The sequence below is a fragment of the Conger conger genome, chromosome 14, assembly GCF_963514075.1.
Source record: "Conger conger chromosome 14, fConCon1.1, whole genome shotgun sequence".
NCBI lineage: Eukaryota > Metazoa > Chordata > Actinopteri > Anguilliformes > Congridae > Conger > Conger conger.
The window spans coordinates 51,856-77,500 of record NC_083773.1 but is presented as its reverse complement, the minus strand read 5'-3'; the positions used below and the strand labels follow the sequence as shown (position 1 = coordinate 77,500).

General features: G+C 46.4%; 2 protein-coding genes across 9 annotated transcripts in view; both read right to left on the bottom strand.

The window, feature by feature from the left end:
- The window catches only part of sh2d5 (SH2 domain containing 5), a 15,548-nt gene extending 11,764 nt beyond the window's left edge, over nt 1–3,784 (bottom strand). The window contains exons 1-3 of one of the 8 annotated variants that reach the window (XM_061219245.1): nt 2,915–3,784; nt 2,463–2,548; nt 1,235–1,412 (exon numbers count right to left, since the gene is read on the bottom strand). In XM_061219245.1, coding sequence (XP_061075229.1) covers nt 1,235–1,285 — 51 coding nt within the window. In that variant the 5' untranslated portion in view covers nt 1,286–1,412; nt 2,463–2,548; nt 2,915–3,784. The other 7 variants (XM_061219249.1, XM_061219244.1, XM_061219247.1 and 4 more) reach the window with 7 other exon arrangements.
- A 2,775-nt stretch (nt 3,785–6,559) lies between these two features.
- On the bottom strand, nt 6,560–24,866 carry LOC133109725 (heterochromatin protein 1-binding protein 3-like). Its single transcript, XM_061219242.1, has 12 exons — nt 24,741–24,866; nt 21,991–22,116; nt 21,639–21,789; nt 21,374–21,527; nt 19,498–19,641; nt 17,144–17,209; nt 11,358–11,509; nt 10,668–10,758; nt 10,347–10,506; nt 10,045–10,156; nt 9,778–9,888; nt 6,560–8,590 (listed from the first exon to the last, which is right to left on the bottom strand). The coding sequence occupies exons 2-12, from the start codon at nt 22,097–22,099 to the stop codon at nt 7,759–7,761; spliced, it is 2,082 nt and encodes a 693-aa protein (XP_061075226.1). The 5' UTR covers nt 22,100–22,116; nt 24,741–24,866; the 3' UTR covers nt 6,560–7,758.
- Between the last annotated feature and the right edge of the window lie 779 nt (nt 24,867–25,645).

Sequence of the window (25,645 nt, the reverse complement as noted above, 5' to 3'; positions counted from 1 at the left end):
CCACACAGCCCACCAACATCCACTCATCCAACCCCACCTCCAGGTCCCACACAGCCCACCAACATCCACTCATCCAACCCCATCTCCAGGTCCAACACAGCCCACCAACATCCACTAATCCAACCCCACCTCCAGGTCCAACACAGCCCACCAACATCCACTCATCCAACCCCACCTCCAGGTCCAACACAGCCCACCAACATCCACTCATCCAACCCCACCTCCAGGTCCAACACAGCCCACCAACATCCACTCATCCAACCCCACCTCCAGGTCCCACACAGCCCACCAACATCCACTCATCCAACCCCACCTCCAGGTCCCACACAGCCCACCAACATCCACTCATCCAACCCCATCTCCAGGTCCAACACAGCCCACCAACATCCACTAATCCAACCCCACCTCCAGGTCCAACACAGCCCACCAACATCCACTCATCCAACCCCATCTCCAGGTCCAACACAGCCCACCAACATCCACTCATCCAACCCCACCTCCAGGTCCAACACAGCCCACCAACATCCACTCATCCAACCCCATCTCCAGGTCCCACATGGCCGACGTATGGGCTCCCAGTAGTGAACTGTGAACATGGTGAGAGCTTTGTCCACAGGAAACTGAACCAACTCCTCGGTCATAATCAACACAACCGTATCTGTGCCAACTTAATACTTAATTCACTTCAAACAGAAAGGCACTGAAAATACTGCACTTCAAACAGGTTCAGAAATAAACCATATGAAGCACAAGCAAACAAAAAATAAATAACCAAGATGATCAGTAAATAATGTGCAGCTTGCATAGCTCTGTCGGTTACATATTTAGTACCGTGAAGAAAGCACAAGGCTACTTAATCCTGGATTAAGATGATTAAAAAAAAAAAAAAAACAGAACTTGGCAGAAGGCTGGCTGAATTGTTAATCATCTTTAAGCATTATAGGGAACAGCTGATGGGGGGGGGGAAAACACTGGTCACTTCATTTTAAGTTTAAGTTCTGGTTGTTTTCGTTGTATTTGCAGCAATCCTGAGGCAGACTAGTCACTTCATGACTAGCCACAATAACTTCACAAGTTAAATGATCATATGGGGTCACCAAAGCAGAATGCTGCCACAAAGACATCACCGACCCAGCGAAAATACAGCATTCTTTGCGGTCTGAAGTCATCAAATGTTATCACCTTCATATACGCGTTTTCTGCATTGGGGGAAGCTTATGGAAACGCAGCCTACCTCGGCGGACCGCGTCACCACGCCGCCCTCGCGGACAGGAGCTTCACCCATTCCTCCAATGCTTCCGTCCAGCTGCGGGCGAAGCTCTCAGCGCGGCCCCAGTGCTGTAGGAGAGGTCTGCAGATCTGCAGCGGCACTGTGGTTTAACGCATAAGCACGATACTGCATACGACAGGAGCTGCAAAACCGAAAGTGTTCGTCTTGGTAAAGTGAGAATCCGTTCTCCATCTGGTGAAAAGCGTTAAACAGCACAAGGCTGCGGAAGGCACGCCTGCCAATGCATAAAGTACGATAACACATCTCAATTCAATTATACTGGTATGCTAAATTATTACAGCCAGCTCGTTACAAAATATAGAAAGACTCTGCAAAGCAAAATAATTCTACGAATTTTGGCAGTAAGAAGATTAATTTTGTCCATATTCAAATACTAAAATGTAGTGGAGAGAGAAACACTGGGGGGTTATGACCAGGTTTGATGCTTATGATAGCATATGAACGTTATACTTCGTGACATGTATAGTTATATTTGACCTAATACGGCTTTCAAAATCCCTCGAAACATGAAGCACCTAATTAAGCCAAATTAACTGTTAAAATTCTGAGATTTCAATTACGGCTGGAACGAAAACCAGCATACACAGGGGGCCCCAGGACCGAGTTGGGGAGCCACTGGACTACATTACGTTATTTGGCTGACGTTTAAAAGCGACTTACAGTTCATTAGACTAAGCAGGAGACAATCCCCCCTGGAACAATGTGGGGTTAAGGGCCTGGGCTGCAGGCTGCCTACATGCGGCGCTAGATACTTTTGGGCAAACTAAACAGTGGGTAGACTTCAGTGGTAGGAAAAGGCAAGCATTGCTGGGCTGAATGGCCTGTTCTCGCCATTATACCATGTTAAATCTATAGCCTAGATATGCCAGCCTGTAGGAGTTCATGTTTCCATACGCGGTTCGGGCGATCCACTGTCCAAACAGCCTCTTGATCAAAGTTGTTGAAAATATGGTATGTGTTTAAGGTCTAGCAATTTTGCATAGGTTTGTGCAGTGATCATGGGTCCACCCGGGAGTCGATAATTTAACTAATTAAGAAACTGAAGCTCTTCATAGGAACCATTTGCACATTACAGAAAAATAAAGCTCGGTCGGATGTAGCCTAACCATATGCTACTAAAGTATGATACCATTCACGGCAGTAGCATAAATAACAATCAACAGATATTTACCATCCCGGAGGAGCCTAGCAGTTGTAGCAGGGAGTGAAAGCTACACAGGTCTCTGGAGTTAAGCTTGAAAACCCCTGGTCTACTGCCTATGTAGAACATCGGATTAAACAACATTGAGATAAAGGCTCCCATTCCTACATCGCTGCAAGTGACGGCACGAAAATGTCAACTTTAGCTATTCAGCGCGTGCAGATTCCGCCTTGACTCCACTCTTGTGAATCGAGGTGTGGTGTTTGTGCATGCGCTCGTGTCAAATCATGTATTCGAATACTCAACTTGAAACGCTGCTTGTCATTTACACAACCTTCATGAGCATACAAGAAACAATTCCTTTCTGAAGACACGTACAAAACGAACTAAAGCATTTAGGCTAAGACTAAAGGCGTTTCGACGTTGGAACACTGCATGCGATATGGAGGCGAGGTGGGATTTAAGGCTAATCTGTTCCTCACCTGTGCTTATCAGGACGTCCTGGAAAATACCACAGAGGCTATACGGACCGAATCGGCCTGTTCAAGACGAGACAAACCTCCGGAACAGACAAAAAGTTACCTGTAACTTCCTTATCACGGCCACATGGTGAGCTACAGGTAAAGAGAGCAGTTAGAAAAGCCACAATAGTAAACTTAAGCCAAGTATTACTTTCACGACGTTTAATAGCACATAATGGTGAAACACCTCGATCGCAGCTCCAATTCCTCTCATGCCAGACTTCCCAAATTTCACAATCCCGACTCACTGCCAACACTCACGCCTACTCAACCTGTGACGAAATCAGAGTCGTTCTTTGGGCTTCACTGGTGCGTTCAATTAACAAATAGGCTAAACTCCGTTCAGATATACAGTTTCTGTGATTTACTTTTTTGTGTATCAGTATTTTTAGTTTGGCTAGGTAAGCAGTGTTTGGCTAGTTAAGGGGGTTGGTCATACTTTTGCGTTTTGTTTGTATGTTTGTTTGTTTCAAATAAAAATAAAAAATACAAATTGGCCCTGGTCCTTATCTTTGTTGTACTAGTAGCAGTTGAAATTGTACTTCCCTCTAGGGTCTTTCAGCGCACTTATCCCTGGTTATGGGTATGCACTTTGTTGTACGTCGCTCTGGATAAGAGCGTCTGCCAAATGCCATTAATGTAATGTAACGTTAGTGATAAAAACAAACACCCAAAGCCAAATGGAAGATTGACAGCCAGAAAAGCAGTTTAAAAGTCACCGCACTTTACCTATTTTCCCCTTTTAAACCCACATATAGCCCGTGTTATTTTAACCAATTTAATGTTTAACTTTTAATCACGTTTCTTACAAATACTGAATCGAACTCGGCAGCATTCATTTTCTTGCCTTAAAAAAAGTGATAGGGCTAATATACAGTGAGCACCATAATTCATTGGACAGGACACATTTTTCGTTATTTTGATTCTGTACTCTAGCACTGTTACGTCACCAGGACTCTCGACTGTCCCTAGCAGAATGAGTGGTGCGCTGGGTGGTTTTAACTTTGATTGCTGGATTGGAGGCACCTGTGGGGAACCCTAAATGAAGACTCCTGAGGGAGGAACTCGAGAACAGCTCCCATCAGGGTTCCACACTGCCCACAGTGCTTGTTTTGGTCTTTTTTTTTTTTTTTTGGTTAATAAATGAATCTATATTGAGGAATGTTTTCCCATTTCGTGTTGCGACCAGCCAAGGATACAATGACACCGAGGTTGAACTGCAGTCTGTCAGCTTTAATTTGAGGGTATTTTCATTCATATCAGATGAACGGTTTAGAAATGATGGAACCTTATCTACATGGTCTCCCCATTTTAAGCCACTAAGCTAAGTATCGTCTTAACAGGTGTGCTTTAGGTAGGTGTAGGCCAATTCATTAGTTATAGTCACTAACCACACAAATGAATACATCTGCCTAACAACGCAGAAGAGGGCTGTTGGAATCTAGTCTTGATTCTAGACTTTGCAATTGCCTTTGGAGATTGTTTGTTGATGCAAATAAAGCTGAAATTTCAGAAATGAAAATCAATCAATCAGGAACATTGCAAAAACCCTGGGCTTAAATGAAAACTGATAGTCAGCACTATTACCTCATTGTCATTGTATCGTGTCAAGGGCAAAGTGTTTGAGTACAGAACAAAAAGAACAAAAATGTGTAACTGTCCGATGAACTGTGGCACTCACTGTACGGTGAAAACTGAAATTCAGATTCAAAGCCTTTGTGAGGCAGCGGGGGATGGAAAGTTTCATAACGTCTCATTTTTCTCCAGAAAAGACAAAAACAATTCTATTTTCTCGAATGAAAGGGCCTCTTGACTGCAGAAAGGCCCAGCATTCCATACCAACGCCCAAGATTAGACTACAGTATCTGCACAGGCAGATAACTTCAGGCAAAAAAACAGAGTAGCCTAGTTTTGTGTCATGCACCAAACACGCACCTATCGTTACATGAATGAACAAGCAGGCTACAGGCATCTACAACATGTGCCTCCCAACGACAGAGCAAACCATTTACTTACATTGCTGGACTGTTTTGTCAGTTAATCACAAATGAACATCTGTTGAGACATTCAGCAATCCTAATTAGATTAGTCCGTCCTTCCATTGCATGCCCAGGTAGGCTATTACAGGACCCGAACGGAATGAGGATACACAGACATAGTCAGTGACCACTTTATTTGGTACAACTGTACACCAGCTCTGACCGTGGAATGATTGTTGGTGCCAGTGTGGTTCAAGTATCTAACTGCCAATCTCCTGGTATTTTCACACAGCAGTCTCAAGAGTTTACAGAGAGAATGGGGCAAAATACAACTTCCAGTGAGAGGCAGTTCTGTGGGTGAAAACACCTTGTGAATAGGAGAACAGGCCAGAGTGGTTCAAGCTTAGAGGAAGGCTCTGGTATTTTAACTAGTTACGTGGCCCCAAGCAAAATCCATTCACAATTTCCCCCCTGGACCCAGCACTTTATACCTCTTCAATCTGCAACTGCCCTCACCTTTGAAAACTACTACACCTTTAAATCTATAAAACTTTACCATCAGCTACAAAACAATGAATTACCCCAAATCATCTGTAACCTCATACCCAAATACTCATCTCAACATTCCTGTGCCACTACTGAACTCCAGAATCCTGTACCACGCTTCAAAAATATTTATTACACTATCACTACACTAAAATCAGGAATTCAATCCCCATCCCTCAGAATCACTCCATCACCCTCATCATTCAAACACATATATAAACAGCACCTGATAAACCACCCACTGACCCCCACTTTGAACCCCTCTCCCCAATTTCAACCATAGTCTTTTCTTTTTACTTGCCTTCGGTTTTCAATGAGCATCTATAGATGGGATTTCTCCCAGTGTCACCCTGCTTACCCCCAATGTATACTTCTTGTGTCCAATTCTCTCTATATTTTGTGTTCAGCTGCAGGACAGGAAACCCAGTGTAAATCAGTTTTTAAACTGAGTTGGGTCGAGGTTTATAAGTAGCCTACTTTGTGTACTGTTGTGACACCTTTGCACATGTGGCTTTTAAACTTTTTTTCCTGTACAAATAAATACAATAAAATGAAATGAAAGGAAAGCTGGTGGAAGCTCATCTCCCAGCCCCTGGAGGCTCCAGCCGCCTCCAGGGAACAAATCAATTGAATTCCGACGTAAACACCATCATCCCTCAATAGCTCCGTTGTCACAATGGCCTGAATTACTACCTGCAAGTTTCACATTTACAATGGAAAACCGGTACGAAAGCTGGCTAGCTTGTTCTGATCAACACGAACAGCAGCGTTGCTATGCTGTAACAATCGTATCGTAACTAAACCACGCATTATGACAGGTATGCAGAAGAGCATCACTGAACACACACGTCAATCGGCAGAAGACAAGTCATGTGAGAATAAAAGACTCGTGGATTGGAGTGTCATATGGGCTCCTTTCTCCATCATAGGCGTCAATCAAACAGCGCAGTATTCTGTTTGAAGCTGAACGATCCACTGCTCCCTATAACACCGCGATGCACCAATCAGAACTGAAAAAACAAGTCAATAAGTGGTAAAAGGTTAATCTCAGTTTCACTTGAAGCCAAAACAAAACGAGAGATTAAAAACAGCCACATTTTAATAACTACAGAAGAGGGATCACAATTGAACATTACACAAAGTAGGTATGAGCAAAACTCTTTTTCACAGTCACCAATACACAGAATACTGTAGACATTTTCCTCTATATTTGCTCTGCTCAGAACACACCAATAGTTAATTTTATCCATTTTTGTGTACAGTGAAAGACGAGCTCCAGACTTTACAACGAGGGGAAACAAACTCCAAAGCATTTTGTAGTCAAAATTATTTTTTTGTTCGTTTTAGACCATGAATCCTTAAGAAGCCAAGGTGCTTCTGAAGTCAAGAACTTATTTAAGAATCTAAAAACTATCCTTCTTCATACGCAAAACTGTCTGTGCCAATTATAATCATAAAACTGAAATTCCAAACTCCAAAAAGTAAATAATTCACCCGTCTGTTTAAAATGATTACCACTAATAAAATCTAATTAAACAATGTTGGCCTTTCCCTACAGAGGGGGACGGACAGCTGAAAACCAAAACCCCAAAACTACATAACTGGATCAGATGGGTTTACACAAAAGTAAAATCATATTTCCCCCTCATGAACTCATATTTGCATGCAGTCTCTGTAAACGCCATTCTGACCGGCCGCAAAGCTCCCAATCACGCTCCAGCCAGGGTTCATGACAATCCTCCCGGAGAACATTCAACTAACATTTAAAATGAGACCAACTGAAATGCCTTAAATAGATTTTGCTCTTTTGTAGGAAATAACAAGACAAAAATAAAATGGTTCAAAAGCCTCTATTGGTGGTGCGCCCTCTATGGTCAGGTTTATGAAATACAGCGTTACCCATCTGCGAAGCAAACAATTAAACAATGATCCTTGGCATTTTAAAACTAAACATTTTGTGGCAGTATAGTTACATTAAAAAATTAAACTATTTCTACTTAATATACTAAGTAAATGAACCTAAAATGAATATTAGAAGAAACTACAAAATCCAAGAAGCACTGTTTTGATACATTTTTTGCTCTTGAAGCCAAAGTGCTTCTCCTGGTATTTTTAATGAATTGGCTATAACTGGTATATAAACAGTGTTGTGAACACATTGCAGCGCTTCAGAGAATAATGATACTAAAGCATACACATATACAAATACAGGATCAGGAATGGGCTGAAAATCCTGAAGCCAAAGGTTCTAGTTGACCTTTGACCTCCAGGTGTTGTCGCTCATTTTGACGACCGGGTAGACTTGCGGGTCCCCGACGTGAGTGCAGATTTTTTGGGTGTAGCCCGTTTGGGCTCTGGTGTTTTGGTCTTGGCCTTCTTGGACCCCGGCGTTTTGGTCTTGGCCTTCTTGGACTGCGGTGTTTCGGTCTCACTCATGGACTCCTCATCCTCAGATTCAGGTGTTTTGGTCCTGCGTGTGGGCCTGGCCTTCTTGGACTCTGGTGTTTTGGTCCTGCGTGTGGGCCTGGCCGTCTTGGACAGCGGTGTTTCGGTCTCACTCATGGACTCCTCATCCTCGGACTGCGGTGTTTTGGTCCTGCGTGTGGGCCTGGCCTTCTTGGACTCTGGTGTTTTGGTCCTGTGTGTGGGCCTGGTCGTCTTGGACTCTGGTGTTTTGGTCTCGGCCTTCTTGGACTGCGGTGTTTCAGTCTCACTCATAGACTCCTCATCCTCAGATTCAGGTGTTTTGGTCCTGCGTGTGGGCCTGGCCTTCTTGGACTCTGGTGTTTTGGTCCTGCGTGTGGGCCTGGCCTTCTTGGACTGTGGTGTTTTGGTCCTGCGTGTGGGCCTGGCCTTCTTGGACAGCGGTGTTTCTGTCTCGCTCATGGGCTCCTCATCCTCGGACTGCGGTGTTTTGGTCTTGTGTGTGGGCAGGGCCCTGCTGGCAGCCCTAGATGCACGGGATGTAGCTTTAGGGGTTCTTGCTGGGGGGGCTGCTCTCCTGGCTGCAGGTCTGGGTTTCTTGTGAGGGGGGGCTGCTCTCCTGGCTGCAGCAGCCGGCCTCTTGGCTGGGGGGAGTCTTCTGCCCCTCTTTCTCTGCTGCGCTGAATATCTAAAAATATGCCATTAAAATGTAGGTCAGTAGTGAAATTACAGTAGACCTCTTTAGAAACCATGTCTTTATTTTCCAAAGCAGAAAGACTGATGATTTGTAGTGACACTCATGGAAATGTTGTGTGCATGTGTCGTTTCTCAAGCAGGATTAGCTAGGGAAACCAAATTACACAAGCGTTTGACAGAGGAGGCGATCCCAGAATGTTCCCCAACCCTTTACAGAATTTGGAACATGCACATTAGCCCTGAATCATGAGGACACAAGCTACAGCCATGACCGAGGACAACTCACAAGTGTGCGAGCGGTGAATGAGCTAACCCAACGAGCAAGCTGGTGAGGAACCCCTCACAGGGCTGAAGTGGCTGCAGCAGAATGTGAACAATCCTCAACATCTTCTAGAGTTAGATTTATTTGTAGATTAAGATCTACCTGAACAAATTAAATTGAACATATCGTCTAGAAATCCTCCCGCATACCCCCTTTTACTTTTTTGCCCTCTCTACATTTGATCATCCAGACCTGGAAATGATCAAAGTCATATTGCATACTTTCCAGAATGACGTAGGAAATATGAAAATGTGGAATGTCCTTTTTTGGTGGCTATCATTCCTATACTTCCCCAAAGGGATTCAAGAGAAATCCAGCCACACTGGATGCACTTATTGCAGAAGCGTCCTGGGTGTGACCAACTATTCCATGTGCGATTTCAGAAAGATCCTGAGTGTGATTATTGCATTGTGATCCTGGGTGTGATTGTTTAATATGGTGAAAGATTAACCTGTATTTAACCAGGAAGGTATACTGAACAACCCGGTTTCCCCCTGAAGACTTACACAGTAGAGGAGAGAAAAGGGTGTGTGTATGAGCTGTAGGTGCATCATCCGTAGGGGATTTGACCTGCATGCTGGTTGCTGGGCTGTTTGTTGCCACCCCTGTTATAAGAAAAATGAACGAACACACGCTTCTCCTAAACGGTCACTCTGGATAAGAGCATCTGCTCAGTAAAAAGCTCATCTCTGCATCTGACGTTCCAGCATCCCCACGCAGAAAATGGGTCTGGAACACACACACATGCACGCGCAAACACACTCATGCCAACACCATGCACGAGTGCGCACGCACATATGCATGTGTGTGTGTGTGTGTGTGTGTGTGAGTGTGTGAGTGTGTGTGTACATACACACCTCTGATTGCGAGGTGCCTCATACTCAGATTCATCATCATCATCGTCATCTTCCTCAGAGTCATCCTCTGCAGATCCTTTGACGTGTTTGTCAGGGAACAGGATAGCCGGGCTGAGGGGGCAGAAGATCAGAAAGGGTAGAAAGGTCTGAGATGGAAAAACAGCAACAGGCGCCATTTCACTAACCGATTTAAGGTCACGGCCAGAACCCTTCCGTTTCCCAAGCGGTGTAGGGCTGGGCCGGGGGGTGAGACGGGTCGGGGGGTACCTGGGGTAATAAGGGTAGCAGAGCTGGTAGGTCCCATTTAGACCGGTGCCAGTGACCTGCTCCATCCAGCCCATCATCTTGCAGCGATTCAGGGTCCTCTTCAGGTTATTCACTGCAACAGAGAAGAAAGATCAGACCTCTGCCTACCAGTTTAGTTACCCCACCGTTCTGTGACCCTGCCCATCTCCCCACTCATTACTAACGGGAAGATAATTGGCAAATTAAGGGATCTGTTTTCCGAGGGATAATGGGGGGGGGGGGGCCCAGGGTGATTGGCGGGTATAGTGGGGGGAGGGGCCCACCCAGCACGTAGGCCTTGCTGTCCTTGTGCGTTTCCACCAGGAACTTGCGGAGGAGGATGGTGCTGCAGGACTTGGGCTCGTTCATGGCGGTAATGGCCGTCAGAATGCCCCACTCCAGGGCGCCGCCCTTCAGTAGCTCCTTATCCCCAAACCGCCTCACCTGCCAAGAACAAATGTACACAAACCACTCCAAAAAGTCACTCCAACACACGGAAGAGCAGAGTCCAACAAGAGCGTAAATGAGTGTTAGTGCAGACCCATCAAATATGAACGTGTAAAAGCCCAATTTCAAAGTACTGAACATGGGTTCCACAGGCCCACCTGGAAGGTTCCGGAAGCTCCTTTCCCTGTGATCTGCTCCAGGTGCCCCTTGTCCACAGCCCGCTGCAGAGCTGCCTTCAGCACCTCCGGCCTGCGGAGGATTATGGGACATGTAGTCTGCGTCTATCCCTGTGCACCAGCAAGATCACCTATCTGCAACAGGCACTCAACACCCATCTCAGAGCTCAGGGTTTTTGTTGTTGTTTTTTTTTTTTTTTTTTAATCCTGTTAAAAAAACAATAATAATCGATCCCACAGCCACAGAGTACAGCTCACTCTACCAGTCTCCCACTTCTGCGCATTTAGGCAGAATGGAGACAGCCACTGATACCAGGCTTCAGCAGGAGCAAGGCTTCAGGAAGGGAAGAGGATGTGTGCAAAATATCTTGAAATAGTGCTTGGAACAACCCCCTCTACATAAACTTTGTTGACTTCGGAAAGTTTCGCTGTGAATACTGTCAAAGGCCTTTCTGGAGGATACTGCAATTCTACGGAATCCCAAAAAAGGTGATCACAATCATAAAAACATTCTATGAGCAGCGTCATCCTGGGAAATACTATCTACGCTTGGATTCCTGTACAGTCCGGAGTGAGACAGGGGTGCATCATCTCTCCTGTCCTCTTCCTTCTTACCGTAGACTGGATCACAACCAACACCATACGTTCCTTATTTAAGCCCCTCCCCCGTACCTGCGGTCCAAGTGCAGCGTGGGAAAGTGCTGCTCCAGGTACTTCCTGATGAGGGTGTAGGAGGCCTCCTTCGGCTCACACAGCCGTGTGATTATCAGGGGCAGGGTGTCTCCCAGGGTCTCCGCCTGCATGCCTGGGGCTACTACAGGCCTCTACACACACGCACACGCACACGCACAGGTATTACATCACTCACACACCACACACACACACGCACAGGTATTATACACACCACACACACACCACACACCACACACACGCACAGGTATTATACACACACACACACCACACACACCACACACACCCAGGTATTATACACACACACACGCACATTGTACACGCACACACGCATTGTACACGTACACACCCACACACACACACGCACAGGTATTATACTCGCACACACGCACATTTCAGATTTCAGATTTCACCACTTTTTTCAACGACGTGCAGCTTCATTCATGCGGGAGAAAAGCACCATTTTTTGCAGGTTTTCATTATTAAGTGCTGGAACCCCATCGTATTTGTTTTGTTCTTTAGCTTTATTTTAATTGGACTTAAGTTTCAACTTAATTAGAACTGGGTAGGCATGTTAGGGATGTGTGAAACAGGCTTAGTGGTATCATCATAGAGCCTGTTTGAAAATGTAAATCATAAAAGCCATAACTTTTGAACAGTTTGTCCTAGAGACATAGGGCTAAGACAGCTAGATTACATTGAACAAATAAAATAATTGTGCCTATAAAATGGATCCGGTTAGATTTTGCGCTATTTTTAATTTTCGGATTTTTTTTTAAATACTAAAAAAAAAACCTTCTCATGAACCACGTATCCGATTGATGTCAGATTTGGCGGTTATCACCCATGGACTAGTCCCCAGCAATGGCCCATTGACCTATGTGGGCATCTTCATTTAAACAACAGAAAGAAATATCAGACATGACATTCAGCCTCAATATCGAGGCAACGACGTTCTTAAAAATACAAAACTGGCCACTATAAAATAATTGGTAATTTAGCTTTGTTAGCCTGGAAAGAATAATAGCTAAAAATCTTATTCTAGTGTGCCATGGTGGCGCACGGCTAAAGTAACAGACCAACAGGCCAACAGACCAACAGGCCAACAGACCAACAGACCAACAGGCCAACAGGCCAACAGACCAACAGACCAACAGACCAACAGGCCAACAGACCAACAGGCCAACAGACCAACAGACCAACAGACCAACAGGCATCGGTTTGCAGCCGTCGCTGGCCGGCTCATGTGGAGCTGCATGACTGGTGCGCCGCTTCAAGGGCAGCGAGGAGGGGCTAAAGGTGAGCAGCTATAAGGAGCATCACGGGCTAAAGGTGAGCAGCTATAAGGAGCATCACGGGCTAAAGGTGAGCAGCTATAAGGAGCATCACGGGCTAAAGGTGAGCAGCTATAAGGAGCATCACGGTTCCTAAAGGTGAGCAGCTATAAGAAGCATCACGGTTCCTAAAGGTGAGCAGCTATAAGGAGCGTCACAGTTCCTAAAGGTGAGCAGCTATAAGGAGCGTTACGGTTTCTAAAGGTGAGCAGCTATAAGGAGCATTACGGTTTTTAAAGGTGAGCAGCTATAAGGAGCATTACGGTTTCTAAAGGTGAGCAGCTATAAGGAGCATCACGGTTCCTAAAGGTGAGCAGCTATAAGGAGCATTACGGTTCCTAAAGGTGAGCAGCTATAAGGAGCATTACGGTTCCTAAAGGTGAGCAGCTATAAGGAGCATTACGGTTTCTAAAGGTGAGCAGCTATAAGGAGCATCACGGTTCCTAAAGGTGAGCAGCTATAAGGAGCATTACGGTTCCTAAAGGTGAGCAGCTATAAGGAGCATTACGGTTCCTAAAGGTGAGCAGCTATAAGGAGCATCACGGGCTAAAGGTGAGCAGCTATAAGGAGCATCACGGGCTAAAGGTGAGCAGCTATAAGGAGCATCACGGTTCCTAAAGGTGAGCAGCTATAAGGAGCATCACGGTTCCTAAAGGTGAGCAGCTATAAGGAGCATCACGGTTCCTAAAGGTGAGCAGCTATAAGGAGCGTCACAGTTCCTAAAGGTGAGCAGCTATAAGGAGCGTTACGGTTTCTAAAGGTGAGCAGCTATAAGGAGCATTACGGTTTTTAAAGGTGAGCAGCTATAAGGAGCATTACGGTTCCTAAAGGTGAGCAGCTATAAGGAGCATTACGGTTTCTAAAGGTGAGCAGCTATAAGGAGCATTACGGTTCCTAAAGGTGAGCAGCTATAAGGAGCGTCACGGTTCCTAAAGGTGAGCAGCTATAAGGAGCATTACGGTTCCTAAAGGTGAGCAGCTATAAGGAGCATTACGGTTCCTAAAGGTGAGCAGCTATAAGGAGCATTACGGTTTCTAAAGGTGAGCAGCTATAAGGAGCATTACGGTTCCTAAAGGTGAGCAGCTATAAGGAGCGTTACGGTTCCTAAAGGTGAGCAGCTATAAGGAGCGTCACGGTTCCTAAAGGTGAGCAGCTATAAGGAGCATTACGGTTCCTAAAGGTGAGCAGCTATAAGGAGCATTACGGTTTCTAAAGGTGAGCAGCTATAAGGAGCATTACGGTTCCTAAAGGTGAGCAGCTATAAGGAGCGTCACGGTTCCTAAAGGTGAGCAGCTATAAGGAGCATTACGGTTCCTAAAGGTGAGCAGCTATAAGGAGCATTACGGTTCCTAAAGGTGAGCAGCTATAAGGAGCATTACGGTTCCTAAAGGTGAGCAGCTATAAGGAGCATTACGGTTCCTAAAGGTGAGCAGCTATAAGGAGCATTACGGTTTCTAAAGGTGAGCAGCTATAAGGAGCATTACGGTTTCTAAAGGTGAGCAGCTATAAGGAGCATTACGGTTTTTAAAGGTGAGCAGCTATAAGGAGCATTACGGTTTCTAAAGGTGAGCAGCTATAAGGAGCATTACGGTTCCTAAAGGTGAGCAGCTATAAGGAGCGTCACGGTTCCTAAAGGTGAGCAGCTATAAGGAGCGTCACGGTTCCTAAAGGTGAGCAGCTATAAGGAGCGTTACGGTTCCTAAAGGTGAGCAGCTATAAGGAGCGTTACGGTTCCTAAAGGTGAGCAGCTATAAGGAGCATTACGGTTCCTAAAGGTGAGCAGCTATAAGGAGCATTACGGTTCCTAAAGGTGAGAAGCTATAAGGAGCATTACGGTTCCTAAAGGTGAGCAGCTATAAGGAGCATTACGGTTCCTAAAGGTGAGCAGCTATAAGGAGCATTACGGTTTCTAAAGGTGAGCAGCTATAAGGAGCATTACGGTTCCTAAAGGTGAGCAGCTATAAGGAGCATTACGGTTTCTAAAGGTGAGCAGCTATAAGGAGCATTACGGTTCCTAAAGGTGAGCAGCTATAAGGAGCATTACGGTTTCTAAAGGTGAGCAGCTATAAGGAGCATTACGGTTCCTAAAGGTGAGCAGCTATAAGGAGCGTTACGGTTTCTAAAGGTGAGCAGCTATAAGGAGCATTACGGTTCCTAAAGGTGAGCAGCTATAAGGAGCATTACGGTTTCTAAAGGTGAGCAGCTATAAGGAGCATTACGGTTCCTAAAGGTGAGCAGCTATAAGGAGCATTACGGTTTCTAAAGGTGAGCAGCTATAAGGAGCATTACGGTTCCTAAAGGTGAGCAGCTATAAGGAGCATTACGGTTCCTAAAGGTGAGCAGCTATAAGGAGCGTTACGGTTTCTAAAGGTGAGCAGCTATAAGGAGCATTACGGTTCCTAAAGGTGAGCAGCTATAAGGAGCATTACGGTTTCTAAAGGTGAGCAGCTATAAGGAGCATTACGGTTCCTAAAGGTGAGCAGCTATAAGGAGCGTTACGGTTCCTAAAGGTGAGCAGCTATAAGGAGCATTACGGTTCCTAAAGGTGAGCAGCTATAAGGAGCATTACGGTTTCTAAAGGTGAGCAGCTATAAGGAGCATCACGGTTCCTAAAGGTGAGCAGCTATAAGGAGCATTACGGTTCCTAAAGGTGAGCAGCTATAAGGAGCATTACGGTTCCTAAAGGTGAGCAGCTATAAGGAGCATTACGGTTTCTAAAGGTGAGCAGCTATAAGGAGCATCACGGTTCCTAAAGGTGAGCAGCTATAAGGAGCATTACGGTTCCTAAAGGTGAGCAGCTATAAGGAGCATTACGGTTCCTAAAGGTGAGCAGCTATAAGGAGCATTACGGTTCCTAAAGGTGAGCAGCTATAAGGAGCATTACGGTTTCTAAAGGTGAGCAGCTATAAGGAGCATTACGGTTCCTAAAGGTGAGCAGCTATAAGGAGCATTACGGTTTCTAAAGGTGAGCAGCTATAAGGAGCATTACGGTTCCTAAAGGTGAGCAGCTATAAGGAGCATTACGGTTTCTAAAGGTGAGCAGCTATAAGGAGCATTACGGTTCCTAAAGGTGAGCAGCTATAAGGAGCGTTACGGTTTCTAAAGGTGAGCAGCTATAAGGAGCATTACGGTTCCTAAAGGTGAGCAGCTATAAGGAGCATTACGGTTTCTAAAGGTGAGCAGCTATAAGGAGCATTACGGTTCCTAAAGGTGAGCAGCTATAAGGAGCATTACGGTTTCTAAAGGTGAGCAGCTATAAGGAGCATTACGGTTCCTAAAGGTGAGCAGCTATAAGGAGCGTTACGGTTTCTAAAGGTGAGCAGCTATAAGGAGCATTACGGTTCCTAAAGGTGAGCAGCTATAAGGAGCATTACGGTTTCTAAAGGTGAGCAGCTATAAGGAGCATTACGGTTCCTAAAGGTGAGCAGCTATAAGGAGCGTTACGGTTCCTAAAGGTGAGCAGCTATAAGGAGCATTACGGTTCCTAAAGGTGAGCAGCTATAAGGAGCATTACGGTTTCTAAAGGTGAGCAGCTATAAGGAGCATCACGGTTCCTAAAGGTGAGCAGCTATAAGGAGCGTCACGGTTCCTAAAGGTGAGCAGCTATAAGGAGCATTACGGTTTCTAAAGGTGAGCAGCTATAAGGAGCATTACGGTTTCTAAAGGTGAGCAGCTATAAGGAGCATTACGGTTCCTAAAGGTGAGCAGCTATAAGGAGCATTACGGTTCCTAAAGGTGAGCAGCTATAAGGAGCATTACGGTTCCTAAAGGTGAGCAGCTATAAGGAGCATTACGGTTCCTAAAGGTGAGCAGCTATAAGGAGCATTACGGTTCCTAAAGGTGAGCAGCTATAAGGAGCATTACGGTTCCTAAAGGTGAGCAGCTATAAGGAGCATTACGGTTTCTAAAGGTGAGCAGCTATAAGGAGCGTCACGGTTTCTAAAGGTGAGCAGCTATAAGGAGCATTACGGTTTCTAAAGGTGAGCAGCTATAAGGAGCATCACGGTTCCTAAAGGTGAGCAGCTATAAGGAGCATCACGGTTTCTAAAGGTGAGCAGCTATAAGGAGCATTACGGTTTCTAAAGGTGAGCAGCTATAAGGAGCATCACGGTTCCTAAAGGTGAGCAGCTATAAGGAGCATCACGGTTCCTAAAGGTGAGCAGCTATAAGGAGCATCACGGTTTCTAAAGGTGAGCAGCTATAAGGAGCATTACGGTTTCTAAAGGTGAGCAGCTATAAGGAGCATCACGGTTTCTAAAGGTGAGCAGCTATAAGGAGCATTACGGTTTCTAAAGGTGAGCAGCTATAAGGAGCATTACGGTTTCTAAAGGTGAGCAGCTATAAGGAGCGTCACGGTTTCTAAAGGTGAGCAGCTATAAGGAGCATTACGGTTCCTAAAGGTGAGCAGCTATAAGGAGCGTCACGGTTTCTTACATCGATGGCGGTCTTTGGAGGCAGTTTGCCGATGGCGAAGCTCCCAGAGAAGCCCTTCCCGGTCAGCTGCAGAGGAGAGAACACTGCAATAATTAGCCATGTATGCCATACGTCTGCACTTACTGTACTTCTGTATAATTGTAACAGTTATAATAGCACTAATGGATCATTATTTGAGTATTCAGGGCATTCTAGCTGCCAAACTGTGGTATGCTAGTTGGAAAGCTGATGTACTCTTCAAGGGTTCAAGTTGTATCTGTGTGACTCTAGCACTTGGGCCTGTATTGTCCCTGGTTCTGATTTGCACTGTATTGTACGTGGCTCTGGATAAGAGTCTGCTAAATGACTTTAATGTAAAGTAATGTAATGAGAGAGACAGACTTTGGAAGATAAGAAAAAAAATTTACCAGCCAATTTCCAGTCACGGAAAAACCATTGAACTCTGACTTCAATGCATCTCTTTATTTTATTTTTAATTAAGCCAAACAATCACATATTCTTTTAGGTACAGATTAGTATTCTTAATTGATTATTGTTTATATAAAAAGCCTTTCATTACTTTCCAACATTAGCATAGAGTGGCCATCCAACCATGCAGTGACATTACATCAATATGACCACATGGGGGCGCAATTGCATACTCAAACATGAGGCTATAGATTATTTCTAGATTTGTGCAGTAAGTAAGATTTTGCTGAGGGTGATTACAGTGGTTAGGGGCTTAGGGGACGGGGGCTTAGAGCACGGGGGATAGTGCTTAGGGGACGGGGGCTTAGGGCACAGGGGATAGTGCTTAGGGGACGGGGGCTTAGGGGAAGGGGGATAGTGCTTAGGGCACGGGGGATAGCGCTTAGGGCACGGGGGATAGCGCTTAGGGCACGGGGGATAGCGCTTAGGGGAAGGGGGATTAGCGCTTAGGGGAAGGGGGATAGCGCTTAGGGCACAGGGGAAGGGGGATAGCGCTTAGGGCACAGGGGAAGGGGGATAGCGCTTAGGGCACAGGGGAAGGGGGATAGCGCTTAGGGCACAGGGGAAGGGGGATAGCGCTTGGGGCACAGGGGAAGGGGGATAGCGCTTAGGGCACAGGGGAAGGGGGATAGCGCTTAGGGCACAGGGGAAGGGGGATAGCGCTTAGGGCACAGGGGAAGGGGGATAGCGCTTAGGGCACAGGGGAAGGGGGATAGCGCTTAGGGCACAGGGGAAGGGGGATAGCGCTTAGGGCACAGGGGAAGGGGGATAGCGCTTAGGGCACAGGGGAAGGGGGATAGCGCTTAGGGCACAGGGGAAGGGGGATAGCGCTTAGGGCACAGGGGAAGGGGGATAGCGCTTAGGGCACAGGGGAAGGGGGATAGCGCTTAGGGCACAGGGGAAGGGGGATAGCGCTTAGGGCACGGGGGATAGCGCTTAGGGCACGGGGGATAGCGCTTAGGGCACGGGGGATAGCGCTTAGGGCACGGGGGATAGCGCTTAGGGCACGGGGGATAGCGCTTAGGGCACGGGGGATAGCGCTTAGGGCACGGGGGATAGCGCTTAGGGCACGGGGGATAGCGCTTAGGGCACGGGGGATAGCGCTTAGGGCACGGGGGATAGCGCTTAGGGCACGGGGGATAGCGCTTAGGGCACGGGGGATAGCGCTTAGGGCACGGGGGATAGCGCTTAGGGCACGGGGGATAGCGCTTAGGGCACGGGGGATAGCGCTTAGGGCACGGGGGATAGCGCTTAGGGCACGGGGGATAGCGCTTAGGGCACGGGGGATAGCGCTTAGGGCACGGGGGATAGCGCTTAGGGGAAGGGGGATAGCGCTTAGGGGAAGGGGGATAGCGCTTAGGGGAAGGGGGATAGCGCTTAGGGGAAGGGGGATAGCGCTTAGGGGAAGGGGGATAGCGCTTAGGGGAAGGGGGATAGCGCTTAGGGGAAGGGGGATAGTGCTTAGGGGAAGGGGGATAGTGCTTAGGGGAAGGGGGATAGTGCTTAGGGGAAGGGGGATAGTGCTTAGGGGAAGGGGGATAGCGCTTAGGGGAAGGGGGATAGTGCTTAGGGGAAGGGGGATAGCGCTTAGGGGATGGGGGATAGCGCTTAGGGGAAGGGGGATAGCGCTTAGGGGAAGGGGGATAGCGCTTAGGGGAAGGGGGATAGCGCTTAGGGGAAGGGGGATAGCGCTTAGGGGAAGGGGGATAGTGCTTAGGGGATGGGGGATAGCGCTTAGGGGAAGGGGGATAGCGCTTAGGGGATGGGGGATAGCGCTTAGGGGATGGGGGATAGTGCTTAGGGGATGGGGGATAGTGCTTAGGGGAAGGGGGATAGTGCTTAGGGGAAGGGGGATAGTGCTTAGGGGAAGGGGGACAGGGGGTTACCTGCTTGACCATTCCCTTCTCCACCAGGCGCTGCATGGCCTTCCGCAGGTGGAACTTCCTCTGGTCCAGGTCCAGCATGACGTATTTATTTGTGATGTACTTCATTATGGCATTGATTGAGGTCCCGTTTCGGTCTTTGCTGGCCTGCAGACAGAGGGAGATTGTTTTGATGGCTCAATATTACCGTGTTAGACGACATTGTTGGTGGTCTTCTTTCTCAAAATCCGCAATAACAGGATTCTCTTAGCACTCAGAGTTGTTAGATATCTTCCTTTTGAACGGAACTATGACCACAGATGTTGCTCAAGACACCAAAACTGAAATGACAGATAGACGGGGGGGGACGCAGCAGGGGGACGCAGCAGGGGGACACAGCAGGGGGACGCAGCAGGGGGACGCAGCAGGGGGACACAGCAGGGGGACACAGCAGGGGGACGCAGCAGGGGGACGCAGCAGGGGGACGCAGCAGGGGGACGCAGCAGGGGGACGCAGCAGGGGGACGCAGCAGGGGGACGCAGCAGGGGGACACAGCAGGGAATCTGAGATCTGGGCCCAGTATTTCAAAGCTTACTTTGGATAGGATTTCAGTAATCGGATAGGATTAATCACAAAATTGTGTATTTCAAAACTATTAGCCGTGATCCGGATCCTAAAAATTGGGATAATGATTTTGTAATCCTAGAAACAAGATCAAATGTTGGGTTTGGGCATTTCTAAACTTAGGTGGAAATTAGGATAGGTTTGATACAGAAAATCTGGATAATCTTGACCCCACTCAAAAGGGTAGATTCAGGACGGATTCATGTTCATGTTGGGACATGTTGGACACACGGCATCTTTAATCAATTGTTTTATCCAGCGATTGCACATTAAAATAAAACCCTTTCCAAAACAATATCCATTCTAAATGGACAATAAAATATTTTCAAATTGTAAATGCTTCGGGATGTTGTTTGAAAAATATATTCTGTTATCGATTCTAAAATAATTGCATAATGGCTAGGTGCAAAAACAAGGATATCATAGTTCTTCATCAGAAGAACGCCAGAATCCAGATGGACCAGTTGGACAGTCAAAGAGACACACTCTAGTGAACCATTATTTTAATTAGAGTCGACTGATCAGTAAAAACATTATGCTCTCAAAACAGTTGTGTTCAGAAGTCATATTTTTATTCAAGTTAGTGCTCAAAACCAACAAGATTGATTTGATCTGGGATAGCAAAAAAAGGGATTTAAAACCGGATAATTCTGATGCAGAAGTTTTGAAATACTGGGCCCTGGGGATATCTGTATATGGGTTAGGGTTATAAGCCCCCTGAAGTCCCCTGAAGTCCCCAACAACACACAACACAGCAACAAGGGGAAGCCCGAGTGTTTGTGTGTTGTGCAGTGAGCGAGGGAAAGCATGTGTGTGAGAGTGTGTGAGTGCGTGAGTGTGTGAGTGTGTGTGTGTGTGAGTGTGTGTGAGTGCGTGAGTGTGTGTGTGTGTGAGTGTGTGAGTGTGTGAGTGTGTGAGTGTGTGTGTGTGAGTGAGTGTGTGAGTGTGAGTGCCTGTGTGTGTGAGTGCGTGAGTGTGTGTGAGTGCCTGTGTGTGTGTGAGTGCGTGTGTGCGTGTGTGCGTGTGTGCGTGTGTGCGAGTGAGCGAGGGAAAGCATGTGCGTGTGTGTGAGTGCCTGTGTGTGTGAGTGTGTGAGTGTGTGAGTGCGTGAGTGCGTGAGTGAGTGCGTGAGTGCGTGAGTGCGTGTGAGAGTGTGAGTGTGAGTGTGAGTGTGAGTGTGAGTGTGAGTGTGAGTGTGAGTGTGAGTGTGAGAGAGTGTTAGTGTTAGTGTTAGTGTTAGTGTTAGTGTTGGTCAGGGTCAGGGTCAGGGTCAGACCTGGAGGGCATCCAGCAGGATGTGGTGGAGCTTGGCGTGGCTGTACAGGCCGGGGGCGGGGCGGTGCTGACGGGCGGAGACGGTAGCCCAGGCGGGGACGCTCCTCTTCTGCTTCTTCTGCTTCTGCCCCGGCTCCTGCCCCGGCTCCTGCTCTCTGCAGGAGGAGTCAGAGCAGAGAGGGGTTCATCTCTCTCACACACACTGCTCCCATTCACACTCACACATGCTTCTCATGAAAAAAGCAAAATGTGTAAAGTTGCCCAACTCTTTCTTATCTTCTCCTCCCTCCTCTTCAGGCTGCTCCTCCGTCTTCTCCCCAGTCCTCCCCTCAGTCTCGCCATCATCTGTGTCCTTGCCCTCCCCGTTCAGCCCCCCTTCCACCTCCTCTGCAGGAGGTGCAGATTCAGCAGCCTCCTCTGGAGACAGGCAGACACACATCACAGGAGTTAAACCCTATAATGATCACTTCGGTAAATGTTTGTTTTAATCTCAGTGTGACTTTCTCAAATAAAGGTTTTTACATATACACATATATACATATATACATACATACATATATATACATACATACATACACATATACATATACATATAAAACCACAAGCAGCAGCACCTACCGTCAACAGTCTCATCCATCTGCAGCTCCTCGGGGGGGTCACTGGGGGCCATGTCTGCAGGGGGGGGCACGTCTGCAGGGGGGGTCTCTGCTTTCCGTCTGATGGGCATGGCTGGGGTCTGCTAGGCTGAAACGCAGAGGCCTGTGTCGTGAGCCGAACCCTGACCAGGAATGTGTGATCCCACACCTTATCCTCGAAAGCTCAACCCACTGCCTGCAAACACTCCACTAACCCTAACCCAAACCACTGCCTGCAAACACTCCACTAACCCTAACCCAAACCACTGCCTGCAAACACTCCACTAACCCTAACCCAAACCACTGCCTGCAAACACTCCACTAACCCTAACCCAATCCACTGCCTGCAAACACTCCACTAACCCTAACCACTACCTGCAAACACTCCACTAATCCTAACCCAAACCACTGCCTGCAAACACTCCACTAACCCTAACCCAAACCACTGCCTGCAAACACTCCACTAACCCTAACCACTACCTGCAAACACTCCACTAATCCTAACCCAAACCACTACCTGCAAACACTCCACTAACCCTAACCCAAACCACTACCTGCAAACACTCCACTAACCCTAACCACTACCTGCAAACACTCCACTAATCCTAACCCAAACCACTACCTGCAAACTCTCCACTAACCCTAGCCCTAACCACTAGCTGCAAACCACTACCTGCAAACACTCCACTAACCCTAGCCCTATCCACTACCTGCAAACACTCCACTAACCCTAGCCCTAACCACTACCTGCAAACACTCCACTAACCCTAGCCCTATCCACTACCTGCAAACACTCCACTAACCCTAGCCCTAACCACTACCTGCAAACACTCCACTAACCCTAGCCCTATCCACTACCTGCAAACACTCCACTAATCCCAGCCCTAACCCACTACCTGCAAACACTCCACTAATCCCAGCCCTAACCTACTACCTGCAAACACTCCACTAATCCCAGCCCTAACCCACTACCTGCAAACACTCCACTAATCCGAAAAGGACTGGACTCAGAGCACAGGTTGATCAATCTCCCTGAGCACAACTCCCTGTATTAATTATCAGGCAGCGGTGATGTCACAGACCTGAGAAACACCAATCCAAGGGCGCAAAATAAAACAGGAAATGAGGAATGAATGATCAGGGCATGAGGTGGAATAATGACACACACAAATATCACTGTTTTACTGTAGGGAAATGGGGATAGTGAATTTCGCCTGTGTACATACATGCTGTGTTTGAGAGATTCACAAAAGTGCAGATAAATAACCCTGAGGAATTTAAATCACTAAAATAACAAAATTCAACACATTATAGCAAGTGATGCTGTGCCATGTGCAGATCTAAAGCCACATTGGGGAGTATATAAAATATATATAAAATATAATGCTCGATAGATATCACAGGCCCATGTGTTTGCAGTTTGCTATGAATTTCTTATTGCAACTTATGGCAAAATAACTTGTAGTGTTCAATAGAATACGTTTGACTACCAGCATTAAAGTGTGTAACTACAGGAGTTGCGACGACAGGCGGGGAGATTCGCGTTTAAAGGGCGGGAAGGTGCCTTTCTAAGGATCCTTCTGCAGCCACGGAAAATAATGCTCATTGCATATTTGGTGAATGGAGACACTGCTATACTATGGATGGTCAGCTAAATAATTTTGGAGAAGTACGTTAAACTAGTTTCGCAGAAACGCATGCACCACTGCCAGTCAAAGTTGTTCGAGCAGAAAGAACGCATTTCGGAGCAGAAAGAACGCTTTTGGGAGCAGTAGAGGCCACAGGGCTGAGTAAGTAACAGAATTCTCGGAGGTTGCTGGATCCTTAGAATCTTCTCTGCTTTATATGCAAGTTACACTGGATTTTGAACATTTCCCCAATAGTAAATTGACTTGCGATTCAGAGATATCTAAATAACTAACGTTGACTTACATTAGCTCCTATATTTGGCTAGAACATGTTTTCGAGCTTTCCTTCCGTTTTGCATTTCTTTGCTTGAGCACCTTTTATAAACGGGTTTTTCCCCGACACTCTCCTGTTGCACACTGTATCGCCAACTGGCTTTTTTATTTTTTATTTTTTTTAAACACATTGCTTATGAATCAGATTTAAACATAGTAACGTTACGGTCTGTATAAATTGCTATAAACCCGACTATCGGCAGGTTAGTAAAATTAGTTTAAATAATCAACCAAGTTGAGCCAAGTGAACACTCCCCCTGGCGAACTTGGGCCCACAAGTAGTACAGCCAAAAAGCTACGTGCTAAACATCAAGCTAACTAGCCAACGTTCCAGCTTTATTCCCAGCGCAGCGCAGAAAGCGAAAAATCACTGAAAAGTGTTAATCTTTGCAGGTGCATGTCACCCAGCTGCATATCTACCGAAGGTTAGATTAAAATGCATCGGGTAGGGATACAATTTCATTGCGATACGTTAATGCATGGATAGGTCGACACATTTACAAAGTGGGGGAGGCGGTGTCAGCATCGAGTTGAGCGAAGTGTAAATGCATGGCCATTTTGTCCATTCAACGGTACCCTGCATAGCAATGGCGCTGTAGGGATCAAGCAGTGCCTTGTCTATTAGCGAGGCGCCTAAATGCAAGAAGTTGCCGTGCTAGTGAAGATAATAACTATTTGGTGGAACGCTATTCGACTACTGTTATTTAAAAGGCTTGCACATTGAAAGCTACGGCTTGGCACTTTGAAAATCATTGCAAATTCCTTAACTTACCGTTGCAGCGTCCTATAAATCCGTAATCAACCCGTCTAACGTACTCTTTTATTTAGGAAATCATTCGTCTTTGTGCCCCGCCCACGTGACGTCACGCACAACGTCGTTTCCTCGCGCCTTTGACGGATGGTGTTGTTGGTGCTGCTGAACCCACACATGTCAGCGGCCGAACCAGTAGTCTGACCGATCAGAAGAGTGTACAACTGAAGTCTCAACTCTCGTACAGTTCAGCCGAAATACGTGTAGCGCTACACCCCCAGTAGCCTACTTACGCATAGGTTTTTGATTACGGTTATAATACTATACATTTTTCCACATCCATCTGCATCAACTCTTAAGCATATTCTGTAATGCAAACAAAATGCAGACCTGTGATCTGGGCTCAGTATTTAAAAACCTTTTTGGATTTCACTAACTGGAGAGGATTACATAACAAAATTGCGTATTTGTAATTGTGCATATTAGTGCTAGTCATCTGCAGTAGTACACAATACATAGGCCAAAGTCAGTCTAATTTCAAAATGCAATGTCTCACTGAATAATAAAAATTATTTTAAAAAATAAAATTCCAAACACAACGGTTTTGAGAGCACAATGTTTTTACTGATCAACCGACCCTTGTCGGCCCTTGCATGGCAGCCAATCACCATTGGTGTATGAATGGGCGAATGAGGAGCATCAGTTGTAAAGCACTTTGGATAAAGGCGATATTTAAATACCAACCATTGCCCATTTAGAATGGATATTGTTCTGGAAGGGTTTGTGTTCATTTGAAATTGCTAGATACAACTATTTATTAAAGATGTCATGTGTCCCTTTATCAACCTTGAATCCATCCTGAATCCACCCTTTAGTTGGATCAAGATTATCTTGATTTTCAGTATCAGACCTATCCTAATCTTCGA